Source organism: Anastrepha obliqua, chromosome 1 (genome assembly GCF_027943255.1).
Source record: "Anastrepha obliqua isolate idAnaObli1 chromosome 1, idAnaObli1_1.0, whole genome shotgun sequence".
Classification (NCBI taxonomy): Eukaryota; Metazoa; Arthropoda; class Insecta; order Diptera; family Tephritidae; genus Anastrepha; species Anastrepha obliqua.
This window is the reverse complement of record NC_072892.1, coordinates 123,232,705-123,258,718: the sequence shown is the minus strand read 5'-3', so window position 1 is coordinate 123,258,718 and position 26,014 is coordinate 123,232,705. Positions and strand designations below refer to the sequence as shown.

General features: G+C 38.5%; 1 protein-coding gene across 1 annotated transcript in view; it reads left to right on the top strand.

The window, feature by feature from the left end:
* Positions 1-14,601: 14,601 nt before the first annotated feature.
* LOC129235947 (dynein axonemal heavy chain 10) overlaps positions 14,602-26,014 on the top strand; it is a 319,120-nt gene continuing 307,707 nt past the window's right edge. The window contains exons 1-3 of the mRNA XM_054870043.1: positions 14,602-14,972; positions 18,501-18,569; positions 18,651-18,860. Of these exons, the coding sequence (XP_054726018.1) occupies positions 14,744-14,972; positions 18,501-18,569; positions 18,651-18,860 (508 nt within the window). The 5' untranslated portion in view covers positions 14,602-14,743. The remainder of the gene's footprint in view (positions 14,973-18,500; positions 18,570-18,650; positions 18,861-26,014) is intronic.

Below are 26,014 nucleotides of genomic sequence, written 5' to 3'. Positions count from 1 at the left end.
GCATCAAGGGCGGTTCCTGGTTTTCTCCACACAAGTTGTCTACTTTTAATGCCAAGAATGCAGAACTTACTCTCATCCGTGAAAAGCACCTTATTCCAGAACTATTTGGGCTTATTTACATATTCTTTGGCAAAGGCGAGTCGCTTCTGTTGATTTACTAGGGATACAAATGGATTTCTTCGTGCAACGCGGCAATAATATATCTAGCTTTTGCACAGTTCTTCGAACAGTATCTTTGCTAAAAGATTTAAAAAATTATAAATTTATATTCCCTGCCATTTTTCTTGCCGTAACCTTTGGGTTACTTTGTACATACTTACTGTACAAAATATCGTTCCTCCCGATTTGTAAGTAGTGGAGGTTGACCAGTTCTTAGACGGGATACGTAGTCTCCACTTTGTTTAAAGTTTTTAATGACTCTCTGGACTGAGGAATGCTTTATTCAACGGTTACTCCTATTTCGCGAAAAGCTCTTTCCTCCTTCCACAACCTTATAATAATTTTTCTTTCACCAACTTCAATTTCTTCTCTTTACGCTCTTGAAAACTCTATAGAAGCAATTGAAACTGATTACGTTTGAATAATTTGGACAAATGTATACTAATTACCAATGACACACCCACGCTACTTCGAGAAAGTACTAAATTATTGTTTGTACGCACAGTTTTGCTGCTGAGTCCATTACTTGTCCGAATTTGATGGAGTGGATTTGTGGCGTGGCTGTAACCTGACCTAGCCCTCAATTAAGGGATAATTTTCGTCATATACCTTCGTAGCTTAGCCCGATTTAAAATAAAATTGAAATTATTTTCTTTATGGCGTTTTAAATATTAGTTTGGAGAAAAAAATCCATTACTCTCTCTGTAGATGGCTGTAGTGAGCGATGTATCATAAAATATCAGTCACACAATTTAAAATAGTTTATGATCGTTGTCAAGGTGACATATCAGACCATGAAGCAATAATTAAAGGTGATGTAAGTAGCCAATTTTCACCCTGTGTTAGCCATCTTGAAGCTACTTAATAAATCCGTGTTGTCCTCTTGGAAAAGCTACTTTTTATTTCAGAGCAAATTCTAAAGAAAAACTACTCAAAAGCGTAGAAATTAAAATTTTTGCTGAAAAAGTTAGCAGGCAATATTGTTTTGCCTATTCCATTTTGCTTAGACTTTCGCATCTTTCAATTCTATTGAAAGTTCTGTGAAAATTACATTGATAAATAGCTGCTACATAGCCACATTTAGGTAAGTCTTTTGTTGCAGATTATCAATCTGATTTTTTGTTAATAACTGCTTAAAATTTATATACACAGGTGTGAAAAAATTTGTACACAACATCAGGGCTTATTTTATTCCATTCTTCCTGCAGAGCAATTTTCAAGAGTTGAATTGATGTACACTGCCTTTCCTGCATCCGGCGACCTAATTCATCCCACAAATGCTCAATGGCATTGAGGTCGGGACTTTGTGCAGGGGTTTTTATTACCTTTGGACAGTTATATAACAACCAGCTCTTGACGTCATATGAGGAATGTTTGGGATCGTTGTCCTGGTAGAATTGAAAACTACTTTCGATGCCTAGTTTTCTCACGCTTTCTTTCAAATTTTGTTTCAAAATTGTTAAATAAACGTGTTTATTCATTATTCCATCAATGAAATGCAATTTTCCAACTCCTGACGCCGCCATGCATCCCCAAACCATTACAGATCCACCACCGTGTTTAACCGTTTTTCTTAAATTCTTGCCTTCCAGCTCCTTGTTCGGTTTGCGCCACACTTTACCCCTTCCATCACATCCAAATAAATTAAATTTACTTTCGTCAGTAAATAATACCTAAAGAATGAATATTAAAATCATGAAATTGTTATTTTTCCCCCACTTACAGTGCTCCAAAAATCGAAATCCTTAGCCATATATTGGCGAGCAAAAACCAGCCGGTCATTTTGGTTTTTCTTGCTTATTAGGGGCTTCTTCCGCGCAACTCGGCCGTGAAAATCATTTTTTCGAAGAAGTCTTCTTATTGTTTCGGGATTTACCTCCACCCCAGAAGCTTCTTTAACCATCGCAGTTAATTTTGGAACAGAAATGAATGGATTTTTCTTCACTTCCCTTAGCACCATGCTCTCATCTTTGGAGGAAGCTTCTTTGGACGGGTTCCACGATGCTTATTTGCAATGAAACCATTTTCATTGTATCTAGCAATAATATCGTGCACTGTTGACTTGCTTTTTTTTATCAATTTCGATATTGCTTGCTCAGATTTTCCGTCTAAGTGCAGTTGAACTACTATTTTGCGTTCCTCCAATGTAGACTGTTTACCATTACGCGGCATTTTACAAAATACTTTTATAAACTCACCCAATGATTGACAAGGCAACAATGAACAATAACTTTTAATACAAGTATAGAAAATTTAGAAATAACGGTATGCATATTTGCAAAACATGGTTTGCCCGACTTCAAATGTGAGACAGAGAAGTGGCCTTTTTCAGTTTTTCATACATTAACATTTTATAAAACAACTTGGAATATATTTTTTTTGTTGTTTTTAAATAAAACAATTTTTGTGAAAAAACAGAAAAAGGTAGAACGTGTTTTCTTTCATCAAAATATAGATATTATGTCTAGAAGTTTTCGTATGCATCTGCCCGACTTTGAATGTGAGTGACTGTATATAAATTTATCTTTTTTTAGCACAGATTTTATACTTCTAACTTTGCAGGTAATCTCGTTAAAAAATCAAATGTATGATTAGCGGACGTAACGAAATAAAAGTGGGTTTTCCTCGTTAAGAGTTTCCACTATTCTCAAGTTGTTTTATTTATTACTTCAGTGTAGGTTTACAAATGGCACATATAGATTCCAATCCGATGCATGGTCAAAATACATACATATATGACACAAATCCATGGGAATAGTTAAGTTAAAAATATAAATAATTAAGTACCACTTATAAAATAACATAAAATTATTCTATGGCTTACAACGACCTTTTTCAATTTTTTACTACATTTTCAGAAAGGGGATAAACTTATGCCCTTTTTTCCCTTGCTTCCAAATTGCATCAATGGATTAAGTAGCATCCGAAATCAGTTGTCAAACTTTACTTAACCTTGTATAATTGAATCATGATATCAGACTAAAAAAATTCGTTTGCTGTTTTTGTTTGTTCCACTCAGTTGTGAGTTACAGGGTGTTAACAATGGAAGTGAAGAAAAAAAAATTCGGTACAATTAAAAGTTTTTCTTTGTTAAAGGCGAAAAAACAAGCAAGGCCGCTGAAACTGTGAAAGGTGTTTGAGGTGCCGCTACTGCAACACTTACTTACGTGTAATTTTGGTGTCGTCGATTCCTTTCGTGCATTTTTGATGTTAAAGGAAATGTCGATAAAATAACAGAAATATTCGAAGTTGACCAGCTTGCTAGTAGTCATGCCATCGCCCAGCAGCTAAAGATTGATAATAAAGCAGCTTAAAACCATTTGCGTAAAGCTGGATTCAAAAAGAAGTTCAATGTTTGGGTGTCACACGAATAAACATAAAAAAAATGTCCATTCGAATGTCTTGGCCAAACGGAATGAAATCGACCCATTTCTTAAACGGAGAATGAGAAATCGGTCACATAGGCCAGAAAGGTTCTACGGTGTATCATATTTGGTCGGACTTGAAAGGAATCATTTAGTAGGAGTTGCTTCGTTATGGGCAAACACTAAAATCAGATATCTACTGTCAACAACTCATCCGTTTGGAGCAAGCTTCTATGAGGACAACGCATGGACACACACATCTGTAGTAACTCGCCAAACACTCTAGGAGCTGTTTGGTTGGAAAGTTTTAATGATCCACCGACATCAAGCGATTACTACCTTTGGAAAACTTCCTGGGAGATAAGGAATCGGTAGGAAGAAAATATTGAGAAAATCGATTATTAGAGTTTTTCGCCAATAAGGACCAAAATTTCTATGAGAGAGGCCTCCTGAAGCTACCTTTAAAATGGCAATAAACTATGTTAGGTGCGCAACTAAGTTCTGTTTGTCAATAGATGTCCCCAGCAGTGTGTGCTAGTCGATTCTACCATAACCTTAACATCCTAAACCAAGCTTAGACATATGGTAAACAAACTGCTTTGACACATTAGTGATTTTATTTTGGTATCTTATACTTTTGGTTTTGTGAAAATGTCTGATTTTGTGCCGAATAATCGGCATTTGTGGGAAGTGTTGATTTTCCTCTTTCATTCGAAAAAAATGGCGGCTGAAGCGCATCGAGAGCTACAAAAGGACGGGTTTTCTTCATCGTATCGTAACGAGTGATGAAAAGTGGACTCATTACAGCAATCCAAAGAAAAGAAAGTCATGGGGACTGCCCGGTCATGCTTCTACGTCGTCGCCTCGGCCGAATATTCACGCTGCGAAGGTTATACTAAGTATTTGGTGCGACCAAGTTGGTGTTATTTATTATGAACTGTTAAAACCAAGCAAAACCATCACTGGGGATCAGTATCGACTTCAATTGATTCGATTAAGCCAAGCACTGCGCGAGAAGCGGCCGCAATACGCGGAGAGGCACGAAAAAGTGATCCTATAGCATGACAACGCTCGGCCTCACGTTGCCAAGCCTATTAAAATCTACCTGGAAATACTGAAATGGGAAATCCCACCCCACCCGCCATATTCTCCAGATATTGCGCAGTCCGATTATCACCTGTTCCGATCGATGGCACATGGTCGAGCTGACCAGCAGTTCCATTCATATGAAGACATCAAAAAGTGGCTTGATCAGTGGATAGCCTCAAAAGATGAACAGTTTTACCGCGACGGTATACGAGATCTACCAGAAAGATGGGGAAAAATAGTGCCAGCGATGGGCAATACTTTCAATGATGCATTTGTAAGCATTCTTTCAGAATAAATTTGTATTTTCATTATTGTCAAAAAACAGCGAGAACTTAGTTGCACACCGAATCTCAGGTTACAAACGTGACTGTACTACGGCTGGGACAGCACAAAATCCAAAAACAGTGTCGAAGATGAATTCAGACGTTTGAACAAACAGATTCTCACAACTTCATTGCAAATAAGTACACTGGTACACAGAGGGGTCATAAATATTTCAAGGAGTAGTGGCAAGTATAAGGAGCAAAGGATTCATCGTTGTTAAGACCGAAGTGCTAGCAATCTCGACTTGCTTTGGCGTAGACTTTGAAAAAGCTTTTCAATAAACTATCAGCCCTTCAGATATGGCTTAAACCTGAACTTATAAAATGGCAATAAACTTGCATCGCAAATAGGGAGACCAGCTTCTTTTCAACACTGTTCAAGGATGTTTTATCTAGTAAACGCATCCTACTGTCATTGGATGAATGAAATAAAACTTGTTCTTTCAGATTGACACCGACAAGAGAAATTTATTTAGGAAAAATTGTATTCGAGCAATAAAAAAAGTACCTCTGCTCTATGGGCAACCTTATCGATAGAAATGAAAATAGGATTTTTGAATACGAGTGCGACTTTCTGAAAGACTGAAAAAAAATATATATATATAATTGGCGCGTACACGCTATTTGTGGCGTACGTCTTGATGTTGTCCCATAAATGGAAGGACCTACAGCTTCAAGCTGACTCCGAATGGCAGATATTTTTTATGGGGAGCTTTTCCGTGGCAGAAATACACTCGGAGGTTTGCCATTGCCTACCGAGGGGCGACCGCTTTAGAAAAATGTTTTTCTTCATTTTGGTGTTTCACCGAGATTCATGCTTACGTTCTCTCTGAATTCCAAGTGGTAGTCACGCGCCAATCTATTCGGCTACGACGGCCGTTAAATACTTATACTACTATAAATTTACTCATTCATGGATTAGCCGCTTAAAAAGCCCCTCTAAGACTACACAAAAAGAGAGGGAGAGAGAAAGTGTCCACAATAAATTCGTTTTTCCTTTTATTAATTTGTTGATAAGAATGAGAGAATACAAGATCGCACCTTCCGAATTTGAAAAAGGCTGACGTCACAAGCCATGTAGAAAAGGCAGAGTAAGCAAAAGCAATGGGAACTGCCGAACTTCATTTCAATATTTAGTTTAAGTTAGGATATGTTAGGTTGAGTGGATGTTATCTAACACACTTAGGCCTGAATAGTCTCATTGGGAAATCACTGGAGTTCGTCCTTTACACTCCTGAGTCTTCTCAGAACCAATCGGAAATCCTATTTGTGAGACCTTTTCAATGCTGCCAAGAAAGGCGAATCCGAGCGTGAAAAGCCCTTTTCTGTATATAGAAATGCATGTGCACAGGCGAGTTTCCACGGTTTCCTCTTCTTCAGTATCTTGACAGCTTCGACAAAAGTCATTTACAGTCCCTAGTTTTTCTGGAGATTAGGCAATGCCCTGTTAGTACGCCTACCGTGTTTCTCACTTCCTGTCTCCTAAGATGCAGTAGCGATTTTGTGCAGCCATAGTTCCGTTCTGACAAGGTTGGCGTGCTTATACCTAATCATCTCTGCGTAATTCCATAGAGTGTGTTCGGGAATTTCCCTCTTACATGGTTTAAGTTAAAAATCGCACACCAAAAACCACCACGTCATTCATTGAATATTTATAAACAAGTAACTGGTCTTTCTTTCGAAAATAGCGAAAAAATTAACTAGCGGCTTTCGGAAGGCACCACCATCTATACTCTGTACACCGTGACTCATTTTATTATAACATTTCATTCTTATTGCATTTTCTCTCCTCTTGTGGCATGTAGAAGAAACCACCACCTCGAACAACATTAAAAATTTATAAAAAGCTATCTTGTTTTTTGCACAACAGTCACCTATCAGCCGCAATGGCAAACGTGCGAGTGAATTTCATCAGGAAGCTCACCATAAATTACAGTTATTACTACTTTCACTATTGCATTTTTTCCCATGTTACAATATTGGAAATATTTCGTATTTCCCAACAGTTAACATACAATTTTCATTTATTTTCTATACATTTAAAATCCTTCAACACTTCATCAATGGCACTTTTTTGTTTGAAAACCATCCGAGTGCTTCATAAGCTTCCCCATATCCTTTCAATTACCGCAGTGTGCTTGTTTTGCTGTCAATGCAGCTGATAAAAACAAATTGCGTGCTCTTATAGTACCAATCCAAATTTGCAGCGCGCTGCAACATTTTCTCTTTCCACACTTGCAATTTCATCGGATCTTTTTCGAAATCCACAAATCGTTCAAAGCATTCATTCACGCAGTGTGCAGCACTTGATGACGTGCAGGAAAATCGACAAAAACTCACAAAGCCTTCCTTCTCCAATAAGTTCGGCGCTACATAGTACTAAATTCTGCAGATGAGATGATTCCAGACTCGAAACTCACTATGGATGTGTAGTACAAAATGAGAGAAAGAATGTTTCCTAATAACTTTCGCTCATCGGCAGGCAATACTAAGCCTCCGACAGGGTTGGGCATTTTGCACTACCACTACATTGCAATATCACTAATAAATATTATAATATTACTAAATCCGCTCATTTCACTAATTATTTAGTGCACTGTTCTCAACCCTGGCCTCGGAGTATATGGCATTTCGGCCATACAAAAATCTCTCACAAAATTAGAAGGCGATTAGAAGGCAGAACACTTTAGGTACCTTTCCTTGTGGGATGACATCGAAACACACATCACAAGAATTTCGGTCAAGTATGAGCAAATCATGCAAGTAAAGGGTGATCAGATTGGAGATACTTTTTTGAATAGGGTTTTTTGACAGACCTCGCGTGGCTACTATCAAACTAAGTACATACTTTTTTCAGTATTGATTGGCATTTCATTATGGAAAGACTTATGCCTCAACAACGGTTAAAAATCGTATTAGCAAAATCGACGCTCTGTGAAAAGGTTTTCATCGCGCGCTCAAGCCAACTTATTGTGTTCAGCGATGAGGCCCATTTGTAGCTTAATGTCTACCTCAATAAGCATAATTCCTATATTTGAGCTGAAGAGCAACTCGAAGCCATTCAAGAACAGCCATTACATCCATTAAAAACAACCGTTTGGTGCGGCCTATGGGCTGCAGGAATCATCGGCCCATATTTCTTCAAAGACGAGACTGGCACCAATCTAACAATGAATAGCGAACGCTATCGCGCCTTGATAAAAGACTTTTTGATGCCGCAAATTGAAGCACGTGATCTCCATAACATTTGGTTCGAACAAGACGGCGCTACTTTCCACACAGCTCGTGAAACAACGGACTTACTGCGTCGTCGTTTCGGTGAGCAGTTTTCTCGGCTCGGACAAATGGATTGACTACCAAGATCATACTTTTTTTTGGCCACCTTTGGACTTTTATTTGTGGAAACATGTAAAGTCTAAATACTGTGTGAACAAACCAGCTTCGACTGAGGCATTGGAAGCCAACATTGCTAAAGTTATTCACGATATATCGGCCGAAGTCCTCCAGCGAGTCATTCAAAATTGGAGTTTACGGATGACCGAATTACAGCCGCAACGGTCGACATTTGAAAGCGATTATCTTTCAAAAATAAATGTGATGAATGGTTCAACACAAAAATAGTAAATAGTGGCCAATAGATTTGAATTTTCGGTGTATTATTTCAATTTAGAAACCCAATACCTCTAAGACGTGACTTTCTTATATTAAAGGAGTATTTTAGTGTAGAGGCATGAATTTCGCCCGGTTTTTGAAGCCCTGTAGAAAGGAAACAAAAAAATGTTGGATCCATGTTCTTATCATTAGTTTATTGAGTATTATTTATTACCTTAAAATCTAACCCAAAAAAAAACTTTTAATTGTCAAAATTATGCGAGGTCAAATTAGGTGATCTGAAAAATAAACACCAAACGGATTCTTAATTATCAGGTCAGTCCACAAGTTCGTGCGTTTTTTAAAGGTGGTTTTAAAATTAACAAAAAAGATGTTTAAAGTATTTATTAATGAGTGATATATTTTCCTTCATTATTTACAATGTCTTCTCAAGGTTTAGGCAATTTTTTAATTCCCTGCTCAAAAAATTTTTTGACCTTGGAGCCAAAATTCGCTTCGATATCCCTTTTTATAGCTTCTTTTGAGGAGTAGTTCTTGTTACTCATATGGGATTGAAGTCCACGGAAAAGGTGATCATCACAAGGTGCAATATCCGGAGAGTATGGTGGATACAGCATTAGCTCCCATCCAAGCGCGTTCTGCTTGCCTAATGTTTGCCTTGCGGTATGAGGTCTTGCGTTATCGTGGTGAAACAAAACTTTGCGTCTATTCACTAAAAACGGTAAATTTTTTTAAGTGCCTCATTCAGGTTTGATGGCTGATGGGAATAATAATCAGCAGTTATCGTCTGGCTTGGTTCCAGAGGTTCATAATAAACAATACCGGCCATATCCCACCAAATAGACAGGAGAATCTGCTTGGGGTGAAGGCCATCTCTAGGGGTCGGTTCTTGTGTTTCATCTTTATCTAACCATTGGCGTTTGCGAACAGGATTATTGTAAAGGACCCACTTTTCATCACCAGTAACGATACGGTTCAAAAAACTTTCATTTTCAAACCGTTGCAGCAGCTGAGAACACACATTCACTCTCTGCTGAAGGTTGGCGACGGAAAGTCTATGTGGAACCCATTTTCCCAGCTTTAAAACCATTCCCAACTGAACCAGGTGCCTGTGAACTGTTCCATGTGATGAATTAAACCTCGACTGTCAAATTTGGCTCAACTTCCACGAGTTCAAGCAAGGCGTCGGAGTAAAATACTTCAGGACGACCAGCGCGCGGGGCATCCTCCACGTCGCAGTTACCACTTCGGAATTTTGAAAACCACTTTTGCGCAGTTCTTATCCTCACGGTGTTCTCTCCATGAACAGTGTTTATTTCTGCAGCAGCAGTTGTTGCATTTTTACCACTTTTATAAAAAAAAAATACAAAATATGCCTCTTATACGCGTTCGAAGATTCCATTTTATTTTTTAACATCAAGTGCTTCTATCCGCGATTAAAATCACTTGTTGAATGCACAATATATCAAAGAAAATACAATATAAATAGTTCCGTTATATTCCGCGAATAATTTTTTGTATGTAAAGATCGTACAAAAGTGAAATTATGGGTAAAATACGCACGAACTTATGGACTGACCTGATATTAATATATAAATGCCGCTATGGAATGAGCGTTGGATAAGTAAAAAAGAAATTTTTCGCATTATGACGGCTGTTTAAAAAAAAATGTCTGCATATTTTTTCAAAAATTCCGATGTTTTTTTAAATACTAAATAAAAAGTTATAGTTTCGAGCTAGAGTCATCCAGTGAAGGAATGTATAAACAATATTCTTCCCAAATTTGAAGTAAATCGGTCCATTAGAACTCTAAATATCCTTACCGCTAGCTCGAAAAAAGTAGTTTTGAGAAAAACGCGTTCAAGTTGAGTTGAAGCGGTCGGATTGGAACCGTTGCCATGTCACCAAAAAGGCTATGGAATAATAGGAATTTTAAAAAATCTTAATAACATATTCTTAAATGTCTAAACTTTCAAAATATTCAAAAGAAATAATTCGAATTTTTCAAAATTCTACACTTGAATACCCGCATAAGGGCATTCATTGTAACTTAGCTACCCCTACTTTATAAAAATGAGTTAGTTAAACAAAGTTCCAGGATGGTTCAAAATTTAATTACATACATCCAAATTCGATCTCTGAGATCTGATATAATCCTATTTATTCCGTTGTTTAAAACAGGGGCAGGCGCTTGTTTGCTAACTAACTTTAATGCCCATCTTCTCGCTAGAGGTGGCAAGGTATGTCAGTAGTGAATATTATCTACACAGTACATTCTTTTATGTCTTTCATGGGAAAAGAACTTTTTTGGTGATATAATATAATTTTCTAAAATTAATGTTTCCAAAAAAATTGCATTTTGCTCAAAAAAAAACAAAGCAAAATGAGAGACTACTAATCAAACAATGAATCGGATGCAATTGATATGGAACTGTGTGATAACGAATGTGAAATAGAGGAGGAAGTCAATCGCACTGAATTTTCATGAAGTGAAGAAGAGAATTTTTGTTATATAGCGGCTAGAAAAAAAAATCGAATATGATTCATCCAGAATCCAACTAGCGCTTCATTTTGTTACCACATAGGTTAGGTTAGGTTTGGCAACCGCATCGCATATAGGAACAGTTATGCCACTTAGGCTACGAAATGGGTCCGTTGTGACCTGCGGGGGCTGAGCTGGGCTACATTTCCCCTTCCAGATTGCCCCATCCTGAGCTTTTGACAAAGCATAAAAGGTTGTTGATACCTAAAGTCTATAGATTATATATATTCATTAAGAAGTAGAACCTTAAATATCGGTTCCTACTTCTGGCCAGAGCCGGGCATGTGCAAAAAGCTACGACAGAAGTCATGCATGTAAACGCCTAATCTCCTGCCGTGATTTCCTATGAGACAATGTCCCGTGATGGCTCCTACTAAGGTCCTAATTTGAAGTCTACTCAACTCTATAATATTCTTTGATAGACGTAGGTTTAGCTTTGGCCATGTTTGCCTAGCAATTTCACAAGTATTGGCTCTAAACCATCTTTGGTTTACAGAATTGATTAGTGCATCCATAACAGAAACTTACAAGTTGCGAGAGGCAATTTATGTTTGGCATACAGGTACTTTCTTTTGCAAGTTGGGCAGCATGATATAATGCGATACTGTTTAGCCATCTCATTAAGAGATTAGCGACAATGTAAGACACTCCTTGATGTTATATGGAATGCATCCAGAGACCGTAAGGCAGATTGGTTGTCTGCTAGAATGCAGATATCTCTTGATAATATTCTGTTTTTTTTTTGCCACATCCTTGCTGCCAACTTATTTAGCGGTTATTTACAGCATGACTTTAACCAGTCTGTGCGGCTTAAGAACTTTATTAGGCTGTTGACATCTAAGCCAGACAGTTGTTCGAGAGTCTCGAACAGTGGTTTAATCAGGGTTGACATTCTCTCTTTCTATAGCGCAGGGCATTCACCGAGGAAATTGAAAATCGTTTCCCTAACAGTGCGTGTTGTGAGGGATGCTCCTTTGGCTGCTTATACCCGGACAGATCAAAAGCCAGTTATAACTGCCGTCGATCTCCAGGCTTCCCGTCGTTTCATGTTTATCAAGGTTCACGTTTGTTTGAGATTGCAGGTGGCGATAACATTTTGCTAATTTCACATGTCTGGTCTCTCCATCTACAATCCGCAATTTGGAGATATTTTGAGGAATTGAAGGGTATAAATACCGATTCTGCTAGAATGACCCATGGCAGACCCCCTATTATCAGTTCATCTGCTTTTTCGTCCTTTCACCTTCAATGTTCTAATGTCTCAGGACCCAGATGAAGGAAACTTTATAGTTTTCACTCAAGCCGTACGAGAGCTATTCCGAATTTGTGCCATCAGCTTAGAGGTCCGTTGAGAACCCTATGTGGAATAAAAATAGTGAAATTTGAAAAAATCCAAAAATTAGATTGTTTTTATTTTAAAACAATATCTGGGCGCTCCTCTTCCACCCTCTAAAAATTGGAAGTATAAAGGGGGCCTTACTCTTCAGAAATGAATGTCGAATATTGCTAAAAACAGACAAGCAATGGAGCTCGTAATGGTCATAATAAAGATTTCCATCGCTTAAAAGCATTATTTTTACTCAAAAGTTATTCAAAGCAAAATAATTAATTTTACGCCAACTTATTTTTAATAATGTAGGATTCAATTTTTACTTTAAGTTTAACATATGTAATAATTAATTAAGGTCAATCAATAAAAAAACTATGGTTCTATGTTTAACTAAATAAGTAAATACATAATGATCCTCATATTATACATTTTTGCGAGGGCAGCGTATCATAAAAAACTATATCTAGACTAATTCCAAACTACCTAAAAAGAGATAAAAAACATTTTATAGAACAGCACAATTCAAAATTAAACAATTACTGTTACAGGAAAAAAACCAACGCTGCCTATTCACATGGTGAAAAGAATTGAGAAGGTGAGGAAACAGGTCGTTATCCGGCTCTCAGCGAATATGACAAAATCACTTAACTGTCTGTCTGGCGTAGCCGAGGTTATGAATCGATTACGAGAAAACCATAAAAGTGTTAGTGATATACGAAAAAAATCCACCAATGACGCTTCGTTGCCCTATGCACAACGACTCATTGGACGAGTGTGTGAATACATATGAAATGATCGGGCAGACCTTATTGGTCAGACCTTTAATGAAAAGAATAATGAGACGGCGCCTATCGTGGTACCGTTGCTTTACTCTCGGAGAATCTGACAATGGGTGACGTCATATTAGCATATTTTGGTGACCAGTATGGCCCGATTACCATTTTCGTAACTTGATTTAGCATTTTATTGTTATTTAGTCTTTCTCTATGACATTTTTTTAGCCTGTTCTAATGAAAATTTAATGTTTATAATTTTGTAAAATATACATTTTTTAAAAATTAGTTCAATAGTTCACTCAGTTTTATTTAGCTTTACTTTTTTATAACATCTGGTCACATTGCCCGCGATTGCAGTTGTTGTTGGTGTTCTTCTGCTTCCAGCAGTCAAACTCTCCCTTTCGCTTCTGCAGTGTTGCCTAGTTTTGGATGTAAAAACGCACTAAAATGCCCCTTTAAAGAAAACAAAATACCAAATTTTTATTAAATTTCTTAAAGAACTTCATATGCGTGACAAATTATCTATAAAATGTGCGTTTTTTTTTTTTTAAATGTGTTATGGTTATGTACAATTTAATTTATGAGTTTTTTGATAAGAGAACGAATTTTTTGCTATATTTGAGGTTATGTAAAAATGTCGCTATGGTTTCTTCGGTATTTTCTGGTATTTTTTTGTTTATTTTTGCTATGAATACACTTCTTGATGCACTATGTCCCACTAAGGATTCGGGATCGGAAGAAACGATTACACCTCTATGGTTTTATTCGCATTTAGTGATTTCAAACGCCTTTTAAAATGTGTAAAAAGGTTTTTTATGTTAAGAAGAATTGAAAGAAGAAGATTTATTATTCTTGCATGGCCTTAAAAGAAGCAAACAATTAAATTTGCACTTTCAAGAATCAACAAATTTTCATTAGCACTAAAATCTTCTAAGAGTGACCGTTTTTAACGTTCTTTTGTTTAATAATACAGTTTTTTTTTAACTTACAGTTTCGGTAGCCTTACATAAAAAAAACACCAAACTTAAAAATTTTCGCATTTTGGGTATAAAAAAGCACTAAATTTATTGCGAAGAGCAAATGGTTGGCCACACTGCACAACTCAGCTAATGTGACGTCCCACACTCTGATTGGCGCAATCTTGAGCCATTCATGGTTACAAATTCCCCAGTTCGAAACTAGCGGATCACCCCACAGGGGAAGGCAGCTACAATGAGCCTACACGTGTATGTGTGTGCTGACTGTAGTCAAGGCTTCAGCAGCAAATGGAAAATATAAAATTTTCTTTGCACTTCGATTTGCATGAACATAACATTTGTGTTACGCACATACGATATTTACTATCACCTACAACAACAATTGGTTACATTTGATTTACCAGTTCTTCCTTCCATTTTTCAGATACAACACACACCGCATATATTACCTGGAATCTGAGTTGAATTCAGGATTCGAATTCGATTTGTATTAACGCAAACTACAACAGAACTGACGACGCCAACGTAAGCAACACCACCAAAGACCCCAGGGAGAATAACACGCCCGTCATGGACGTCGATAACCGACTGCTGTGGTTACGTTACAACATCAGTAATATGCTGGGTGTTTACGAGCCAGAATATGTGAATTCACTGATTGATAATCATACAGAAGAGTTCTCACACTTTCTCGACGACAATTGCCTCAGAAACTCCGATATTGAACTGGTATTGCTAATAGTGTGGCGTACTTACTACGATAAGATGGTCGAAAAGGAGATTACCGTGCTGGAGGAAGGTGAGCAGGGGGATGTGGGTATCATGGGACAGGACTAAATTAAGGGGCTGAGAAAAATATAGGCATAGTTAGTAAGTGGGTATGAATCGCACGGTGGGAGTTCGTGGTCCAAATCAAAACAATCAAAAGCTCACTATCTAATTATGCCACCTACGTAACAAATCCAACACTTGCTAGAGTTCGGCCCTACACATCAGCACACCCTCTTAATCTTCCACAAATCTTAAGTGAGTGTTGTGCCACATTCCATTTATGCACGCAATTACTGCATACCACACCATGTGCATGTATGTTACAAATTCTGGTGTTGCACGAATATACAGTAAACAAACTGCAACCACATCAAAAGCGCGGAGCTGCATCTCCTTCCGTGCACACCTTCAAAGAGCAACACCTGTAAATGCCGGTCAGCAACAATGGTCGTGCATCGCTACATTTGACGCGCGCCTCGCCGGAACACACTATTGCGGTGATGTGTATGAGTGAAGGTGTCAAATGAAGGCGGAATGAGGGTGAGGCGGCCGCTGAGGGATTTGCGCTGATTAAGCTCAACACTGACCTAATATAATTTGCATTTCCATACGCGCCCTGTGCCACAGAATGTTGCATAACCAAGCAAATGGTAAGCAGTATTTGTAACACTGCGTTAAGGCAAATAGAGCAGCAGCATAGCAATCCTACCTCGGCGAGAAGAAGGGAGTTGCACAGCAAAGGATAATAGACAGAAATGTTGTGGCAGAGCCGTCCACATCCCGGGAGACTTCAGACTTCGACATCAAAGTTGACGATGAACTGCTGCAAACAACAACTTTGGACGCTTGCCAGCTTGTGGCGATGGCGGCTGGCGGCTGGCGGCTGGCGGCTGGCGGCACAGTAACATGCTGCTATAGAATCAACACAACACTGCGAGCGAAGTCAGCAGCACAGCAGGTGCGCGAGCGCGCGCAATGCCGGCAGTTGTCTTGGTACGGGTCCTCTGCCGATAGCCTGGCACATTTGCTACATGCCACAGCAAAGCAAACTGAAAGTTATACACACAAAGCAATAACTGCACTGAAACAACAACTGCAATTACTTACAAGTGTTATTTGTACGTGCAACAATTTGTTGCCACACCGTTGCATTCCCGCACATACATACTTAAGTAGATACGCATTCCGTTTGCACTAGCAATTTGAGTGAGAGGGGTTGATGTTTGACAGCGCTTGGCAGGGGAGGGCGGGAGGGACGCTTGGTGGCTGCTAAGGGATGCGCTAAAGCAGCTTAGACAACAAATCGACATCGCCAAAGTTTCGGAACCTGAAGTTGCAGTACGCGTACAACTGTTGTAGACAGTCCGAGAAAATGGCTGACACAGTGCGCTTTGTTGTGGTTATGTGGCGGAATGCGAGTACTCAACAAAAGGCAGCATGCTGATATTTATATTTATGTGGCAACAGTGGTGAAGGAATTTCTGCAATGGTTTGCAAGTTGCGTACCAAAATAGGGGCGCTTACTAAAAGCAAGGATAATAGACGTAATAAGAGTATAGAGTATTAGAGTAGTTCATATTCTTACAGTAAAGAAGCAAGCGAAACTGACGCTGCGAAATATTTTATTTTGATTTCGCACATATTTACTTATTAACAGCCCCCCTTGGAACACCATCTCTATCACTACTCTTCACACTCCATTTGGAACTGATATTATTCTAAGCGGTTCTTGAAGTAATCTTCAGTCAGCTCCTTCAGGACGCATGCAACTTTCTCTTATACACCCTGCAAGGCACTTAAAGAACCAGAAATAATGCTCTTTCATTGTATTTACTTTTCATATTTACACATAGTAAAGGGTGATCATATTAGTGGTACCTATTCGAATAGGGTTTTCTTGACAGATCACGCGTGACTACTGTCAAACTAAGTACATACTTTTTTCAGTATTGATTGGGATTTCATTATGGAAAGACTTACGCCTCAACAACGGTTACAAATCGTATTAGCAAAATCGGCACTCTATGAAAAGTGTTCATCGCGCGGTCAAGCCAACTTATTGTGTTCAGCGATGAGGCCCATTTGTAGCTTAATGTCTACCTCAATAAGCATAATTCCTATATTTGAGCTGAAGAGCAACTCGAAGCCATTCAAGAACAGCCATTACATCCATTGCCATTATTTCTTCAAAGATGAGACTGGCGCCAATATAACAGTAAATGGCGAACGCGCCATGATAAACGACTTTTTGATGCCGAATGTTATAGCTCGTGGTCTCCACAACATGTGGTTGCAAAAAGCGCTACTTTCCACACAATCAGTGGAACAATGGATTTACTGCGTCGTCGTTTCGGTGCGCAATTTATCTCTCGTCTTGGACCAGTGGATTGGCAACTTTTGCACTTTTATTTTGTGGGGTATGTAAAGTCTAAATACTTTGTGGACAAACCAGCTTCGATTGGTGCATTGAAAGCAAACAGTACTAAAGTTATTCACCAGATACCGATCCAGCGAGTTATAGAAAATTTGTGTTTATGGATGGCCAAATTACAGCGAATTTGCGCCAACATCTCAGAGGGCTTTTCTTGGAAAAATATTTGTCATGAATGGTTCTACACAAAAATAATAAAGATTGTCCAATCAGTTGAAGTTTCATTATTTTATTTCAATTTGAAATCTGATACCTCTAAATTGATCCCCCCTTCGTATCCCGTGAACGAGTATTCCCAAGAATTGATAAAACTAAAAAAATCTAATTGGATTTTTTCATTTCTTCAATCGGACTTTTTTGTAGCTGACCGAGAACTATCGATAACTATGATGAGCTGAGAATGGCAAAATAAGTTGGCATTTCTGTCCAGTAGAGGTGGGTACGTCATCATGAATCATTTAACCTTTTAAAGCCTGCTCATAGATCGCATTATGTGATTTTATTAAAATTTTGTCAGAGTGTTAATCTAAGGTATAGAAGTTGTGTTGCTTAAATTTTCTATTTAAATACCCACCCGGCACACTTGAGTTTTCAGCATAAATAAAATGGTTTATAAATACAAAACCGTGTATGGTGCAGCTACCAATTTCTGGTTTTAACTTTGGAGAAAACGATGTTCTCCAATTATTGTCCCATCTTTAAAGTCGCAAGATTCACAATGTAACGTTTGCTTACATGTTTGTCAGTTATAAGTTGGTGAGTTGGAATGGATACTTCGCAACGGGTACTATGCTGATAATCGAACTAACTGAGCTCCTTTGGTGTGCTTTAATGATATGAAGAGAAAACCAAGAGGATGCTCTGATTTAGTTTTTGAAAAACACAACAAAGTTTTGAAGGAATCAGCAGATTTGCTGACGTAAGGTTGGACAGGCAAATCATATTGCAATATTAAAGAACATTTCTCAATATATTATTTATTCCACACCCTATATAATATATAAAATCACCTTACTTCTTCAGAACGTCTAATATACCACAAAATAACAAACATAAAATTCTATAGAAAGTCACTTTCCTTTGTAATCATCCACCATTTTTAAATCCATTTCTTTATTTACTCAGTTATCGAACCCCCACCCCCGCCAAAACCAGAGAAGCCAGGCAAAAAGAAGGGCAAGCAAGGAGGTAAAGGTTAGTATTCTGGGTGAAATACTGCTTTACATACAAACAAACTTAGATATGAATATTTGATTCAACATATTTTCCCGCAAGGCAAAGGAAAAGCAGTTGCAGCTCAACTCGCGCCTGCAGCTCAACCAGCAACCGATGAAGAGTCACCGGTTGAGGGGGGTGCGATTACAGATACAGATGGTGGAACGAGTGTAGCGCCAACTATAACAACAGAAGGTGGTGCAACGACAGAAGCTGAAGGCGAAAGCCCGGAGGAGGGTTTTCAAAGTGGGGTTAGTTCAATAAAATCAGGTAAGAAAAAATTACTTCAGTCTCGCATTTTCCTGAAGAAAAACAAAATAGTAAAAATATATATAAAAATCAGTAAGAAACAAAATATTTAAATAAATTCAGTCCCAGCAGGAAATTTGCAACAACATTTATAAATAATTTACATATGAAATAAAATTTTTTCTTCGTGCTGTCTGTGTATATTAGAGCTCTCGATTTTGTTCGCACATTTTCGAACAACCTGGGCAAATTAGAAACGATACCTGCACATCTGTTGGATGCTCGAATTTTTCGAGTAATTCGAGGAATTTTTATTCCATGATAATATTATATATATTTTTAGATTACATTTTGAAGAAGAACTAAAGAATTACTAAAACACAAAAAACATATCTGTGCACATATTTTTGCTCCTAGTTGGGCTAAAGGACGGAAACAAAGGCTTTCCAACGATTTCTGTCAGCCGCTACACTCGTATGCTACGCCTAATTTCGTACCAGGTGGCGATGGAAGACTTCACTTTTAGAATTGGGCGCATCCGAGCTTGTCGCGGGCATCTACTGTGCCGGCTTCTTTGTGGGTTCCATTGAAAAGCCATTTGGAATATTGCCGTCTTCCCTACAGAGCGTATGCTCCATCCAACTCCATTTTAGTCTTTTAATTTCAAGATTGATTGGGCAGCTATCAGTGAGATCAGCATTGGAGACTGCTATTGGCTAAGAAATTCGGCATGTAATCCTAAGACCTTTTTTAAAAAAACGTACAATACTTAATACAATAATTCGAGCAATACTTTTGATTATTTTGTTTAAGATCACTATCGAAAAGGAAAGATGTCGTAAGGAAGGCCTGACAAGCCTTATACGATCAAATTCCCATCTAGAAAGGACTGGAAAAATGGTTAAGTATTTTATGAAAATGGAATCAGTATATATACCGACGGAGGCGATTTTTATTCGGATACTATAGGCATCAGCATACCTTTCCGCTTACTTAATACTGAACGATTAAAGTCCGAAATATCTACATGTATTCAGATGGTCAGGTAGCTCTAAATTGCTTCAAGCATGGAAACACTCTTCGAAAACAGTGATAGAGTATTATGAGCAGTTAAGAATACACGCACAGTTCTTCTCTATAACTCTACTCTCGGTTCCGGGTCACAGAAACATTGAGTATTGGCAACAATCGCTACAGACAGTCACATATGTACCTGTAGCATTAGATAGACATGGCCAGAATGGAAAATGGGCCGCAATAATAGTATACTTAAATTTAATAGGAAAGACGTTAGAATATTAGTAAGAGCCACCAGTAGAATTGGGGCACCATATTTTGACTTTTGTAGAGGTAGAAAGGGAAAAGATAGTTGAACAGCTTCTATGTGGGTGCATGGCTCTGTGTAGAAGAAGGCTGAATTTGCTCGGGGCTGCTTTTTTGGACAGCATCGCGGATGTTGAATATATAAAATTAGCAATACTAACTAGATTTATAAAGTCCACAGCGTGGTTTAAAGGGGGCCAAGGGAAGTAAGTATCGGTTAGTTCAGGTGGTATCACAAGGGATCTTCATTTGGCTTCGGTGCGTCGTAAGAGAGACACTTTACCTAAACTAACCTAAAAGATTTAGCTACAAACTCAATCTACTTTCAAATGGACTGTTCTGAAATGACTAGTGGACCAGGCGCTGCGATATACTGTCCAGATTTAGACCTAAGGAAGTCGTATAAGCTTGCAGATTACTGCAGTATGTGCCAGCTGAGGTTTTCGCTATTGGAAAGGCAGCACACTTAGCTTGTGTTACTACTGGGACCAACTCCGAGATTAATTTTTATATAGACAGTCAGACAGGCATTAAAGTAATTACATCGTTTAGTATAACGTCCAAGATCGCTCTTCAGAGCAAGAAGGCATTAGAAAAAAATTGGCAAATTGTAAGCTACATTTCTATTGGATTCTAGGCCAAAAGGACATTAAAGGGAACGAGATAGTAGATGATATAGCGAAAAATGGGGTCTCTCTATCCTCGCATCTTATTAACGACGTACCAATGTCAATACGAAGATTATGCAATTAACTGGACGAAAATGAACTAGATGATGAGAAAATTCAAGAAAAGGTGGAAGAGTCTATCCACTTACAGGAATGGAAAGATCTTGTCTGAGCATGACGAACACAGTCGATTTAAACTCTCACTAACACGAAGAGAACTTTGATAGGCGTGCTAAGGAAACGCAGGAAATGTAGGGAGCGGGGCTGAAATTATAGAGCATCTGTTTTGTGGATGTCCTGCGTTAATCAAAACACGCTTAAAATATTTGAGAAACCACAGTCTGATGGATTCGAGACAACTTATTAGAATGGTGTTAGAAAGATCTCCTTAAATTCGTAATTGAAACAGGCCCCATGCGAGTGCAATACTTTAAATCGCATAACTACTGAACTCCACAAGGTATGGCTATGGACCGAGCCCGTCCATGTGTGACTGCAACTCAACCTGTTCCACGTAATCTAACATACACTTTGATTATCTTGACTTTTTTGTCAGAAATTTTATTGAACAATGAACTCTCGCTACTCGCATTGCTTGATACCCGGATATCCGGAGCTCTGGTATATACAGAAAGTTCTGAATTTTTAACACAAAGGTATGCATTGCTTTCGATTGAATATACTAAGGTAAAATATTGACCCAATGCATACCATATACTAGGTTGTTTAATAAGTATTGCGGTTTAATAAGAGTCTAAATTTTTGTATATTTTTGTTGTTTGTTACAATATTTTGGTACACTCTTCATATGAATCTATGAGAAGTTTCAATCTGCCAATTCATTCTTTGTTTACAAGCCATTTAGTAGCGACGTGTCACAATATTTTTTGCAATGGAAAAAATTAAGTATCGTGCGGTGATTGAATTTTTATTTTTGGAGGGTTTAAAAGCAAAGGAAATTTATGATTGACCGGCCAAAGTGTTTAAACACTTTTCGCCATCAATTAGTACAGTAGAAAGATGGGTTGCTGAATTTAAACGTGGTCGTATAAGCCTTGAAGACGACCCACGTCAAGGACATCCAAAAACAGGAACAACGCCAGAAATCGTAGAACAACTACAGGATATCGTATAGGAAAATCATCGAGTGAAACACATTCAAATGCGACTTTCTCAGCAACACTTAGACCTTTTCGAAAGGATAAAGTAGATTTTCTGCATCGATGCATCACTTTGGATGAGACTTGGGTATATCCCCATGATCCTAAATCATCGAAACAAAAGGCTAAAGAGTGATGTGAATCTGGATCTTCAGCTCCGAACCGATTTCATGTCCAGAAATGAGCCAAGAAGGAGTTAGCATCAGTTTGTTGGGATGCGAAGGAATTTTGTTTGTGGATTACTTGCAAGCTGGCAAAACAATGAATTGTAAATATTAGCCTTCTAGACCAGCTGAAGGAAACAAATTCATGTAAAATCTCCCAATTTGCAAAAGAAAAAAATATTTTACACCATGATAATACTCCGTGGCACGAGAGCATTTTTTGACAATGGCTAAAAGACCTAAAAAATGCATGCATAGAAAGCGTTTTTCATCAAATGTTAAGGTCAGCGCTTCCAGATTTTCACTGCAGGGATGGAGTTCATAAATTGAAACCTCGTTGTAACAAATTTATTGATGCTCAAAGAGACTACACTGAATAATAAAGTGGATTGTGTTTTTCTTATCGAATCGCAAAACTTATTAAACAACCTAGAATGCAGCTTCAGATGAGATAAAAATACTACTTGACAGTCAACTAATAAAGTAGTGACGTCGTTGTAAATACTATTAGCGCTTCCTGCTGGGATATTTCGTGTACACACATACATATACATATTTTTAAATTTCATACCATAAAACAAACATTTAATTCTCTTCCCCCTACCACTTTGCGACAAGTAGCCAGCGACGATGAAGATGACGATGGTAATTATGAGAAAAGTTTTCCAATGCTAATTTTTAGCTATTCATCTTAGCATAATTCTTTTTGTGTTTTTGTTTTCGTTTTCTTTAACTTTTTGTTTTGGCAAATTTTCTGCATTCAAATCTTATCGCAGATTTTTCCCCCTCCACCCAGTTTATGCACTTTTGCTTCTCTTATGACGTTGATTCGTTGAATTATTGCGCTCTGCGGTGTTGTTGTGCGCGGCGGTGGCAGTGCGAGGTGGCGTTTTCCCAATTTGTGGTTGGCATAAATGAAATGGACATTGATGTTGGTTAATCTTGATATTACCACTATGCGGCAGCGCGCATTCTTGCCACAACTAATTGCTGTTTTCCGCCACTAAGTGCGCCTTGGCGGGTGTAGCAGCGCGCTTAATATTCGAAAGTGCTTCAAATTCACATTTTCAAGACACCTCCGTTGCTCTCCGAAAGAGTGCTGCCAAAAATCGCATACTCTGTTGATGCGCGCCTTGCCCTTGACTTGAAGGCTAATACGAGCACGCAGCTTAACAGTCAAAAGTAGTTTATGCAGCGCATTGAAACTTGCAGCGTTGTAAATTACTAGCATTGCTTGGCAAAGTTGTGGCATGCCACACCATCGAAGAAGGATGCAACTTTTGGCATGACTTGATTTCTGTATGTATGTATGTATGTATTTGTATATATATATATATATGTATGCATACATCTGTGTGTGTGTGTGCATGCGTATGTATCCGCCCGTGATGTTGTATGTGCAGCTTTGCAATGTGATGATTATTTCGCCTTACAGCGTCAGCACGTGTGAACATCAACATCACTGCCAACATTCACGAATTTCGCTAAAACACACACTGAGAGGCGTCAATCTCAGTGGCTCGAGAACGCGCAGAAATTTAAATGACGTCTATCTAAATGGTAATACCAACGCACTGCTATAATCATCCAACGCGTAGTGACACCTTTCTTCCCCTCGCCAGAGCATAACATTGCGCCAATTATGCAACCTGATTGGGTTGATTTTAATTTCTATTTAAATGGAATACTTCATCCGCCTAGCTGTCACCACTGTCACTATATTATTACCATTTTACATTCGAACTTATTTCATTTGCTACCTCAGTCTACTGACTTTATTACTACTATGTTTCTTTTTTGGTCTACAATTTGCCAATTTTTTCATTTAAACTTTTCCCATTTCGGAAGCCTTTTGATTTTCATGTTCCTGTTCATTTTCATTTAGAGTGACTACTGGCTTCCTTGAGCTAACTATTGCAACTTGCAACAAAACCATTTGCACATTGTTCACTTAATTCGAAACTACAACACCAATGACCAAAGTACACACTTTGCACACTGGAGCCGCCACAGGCAACATACAAAGGGTGGCGCAAAGACAAGTTTATTTTGCAAAATAAAGGAAAATTAAAAGAAATATTAATAAATTTCGAGATTTTACGGCTTAAGAAACAGCAGAAATTAGCACTTTTTCTGGAATAATGATTTCGTTACGTTGTTCGGCCTCATTTACATAGTTTTTTAATATTTTTGTTCTATCTTTTAACTAGGAAACGCAATATGGAAGGCCTGTTACTACCCACAATGAAAGGGGTAACACTGCAACTGTCTTGTGAGGTCAAATATTTAGGAATAATCCTAGTTAGTAAGCTTAACTGGAAAAGCACGTCGAGCAGAAGGTCTCTCGAACACTAAAAGTCTTCTGGCTGTGTAAGAGAACATTTGGTAAGACATGGGGTCTAAGACCGGCGATAGTACACTAAGTGTACATCACCCTGATTAGACCCATTATTACATACACCTCTGTAGTATGGTGGAAAGCCACAATGGTTAATTCCAGAGTAAAACCCCTAAACAGGCCACGGGGAAGTGTGTGCTTGGGTATCACAGGTGCCATGAGTACGACATCTGGTGATGCCCTTAATGTCATTCTGAACTTGCAACCTCTAGATCTTCAAATTCGAAAGGAAGCAATGAAGGCGGCGTACAGACTCAAGTTAAACGGAGTCTGGGGAAATGAGATAAAGCACTGGCCACTGTCAGATATACCACCAGTTGTCGGAGCGGTGCACACTGTTCTCGATGCCGGTGGACAATCCGGTGCCTGTCGTTAGCTTCGGTAGGAAGTATGATGTTTTGATCCCAGATAGAGATCAATGGTTAAGTCCAGAGAACCTATTAATGGGATATCAGCACACTTTCTACACCGACGGATCCAAAACCAGTGATGGAAGCGGATCTGGATGGTACTTAGACGAAGACAATAAGTACTCCTATGCCACAGGACAGATGGCCACGGTATTCCTTACATAAGTCTATGCCATCATGAATGTGGCGTACTGGCTAATTGAGAAAAAGTGGCGGGGCATCAGTATTGGAATTTGTAGTGGCAGTCAAGCTGCACTGAAAGCCCTTGCTAATCCACGCTGTTCTTCGAACTTAGTCGGTGAATGTAAGACAAAACCGAACAGTGTTGCAAAACACAACGAAGTTAGTTTTATTTGGGTGCCTGGACATTGTGGTATTACAGGGAACGAGTTAGCTGATAAATTGGCAAATGAAGGATCTGCAAGTATGCCACTAGGCCTTGAACCCTTTCTAGGTGTCGATTCCGCATCGATTCAACTATGGATTGACGACTTCATGAGGTTTTCCCATAGAGGACGTTGGTCTGGGTTGAACTCGTGCAGAGTATCCAAGTATTTGGTGATGGAACTAAACAGGAAAATAGCGACCTTTCTCCTAAATCTCAGCAGAAAATGCCTGAGAGAACTGGTGGGTGTAATCATAGGGCACAACGCCTGTGGTCAGCATATGGCCCGATGTAGATAGCCCGATATGCCTATCCTGTCTTGAGGATGACGACACCTCAGAGCATTTTCTCTGTAGCTGTCCGGCATTTTCCAGAATCAGACATATGATATTGGGTTGCGATATACTGAGTATGGATAAAGTTCATACTTTTCCTCTTCCGGATCTCTTAAAATTCATCAATGAGTCCAAGAGATTTGAAAATAAAATATTCTTACAGACACCGAATAAATGTGGTTTAATCTTAAAATTAGGACAAATATTAAATACACCAGCGAAGAGGAAGCACTAGTGATGTGGCGTAGAGAAAAACATTCGCAAATATGTTGGCTGAGTCGCGTAAATCTATGATAGTTGTAAATATTTTAAGTTGATCAGCCGTAAGCAGG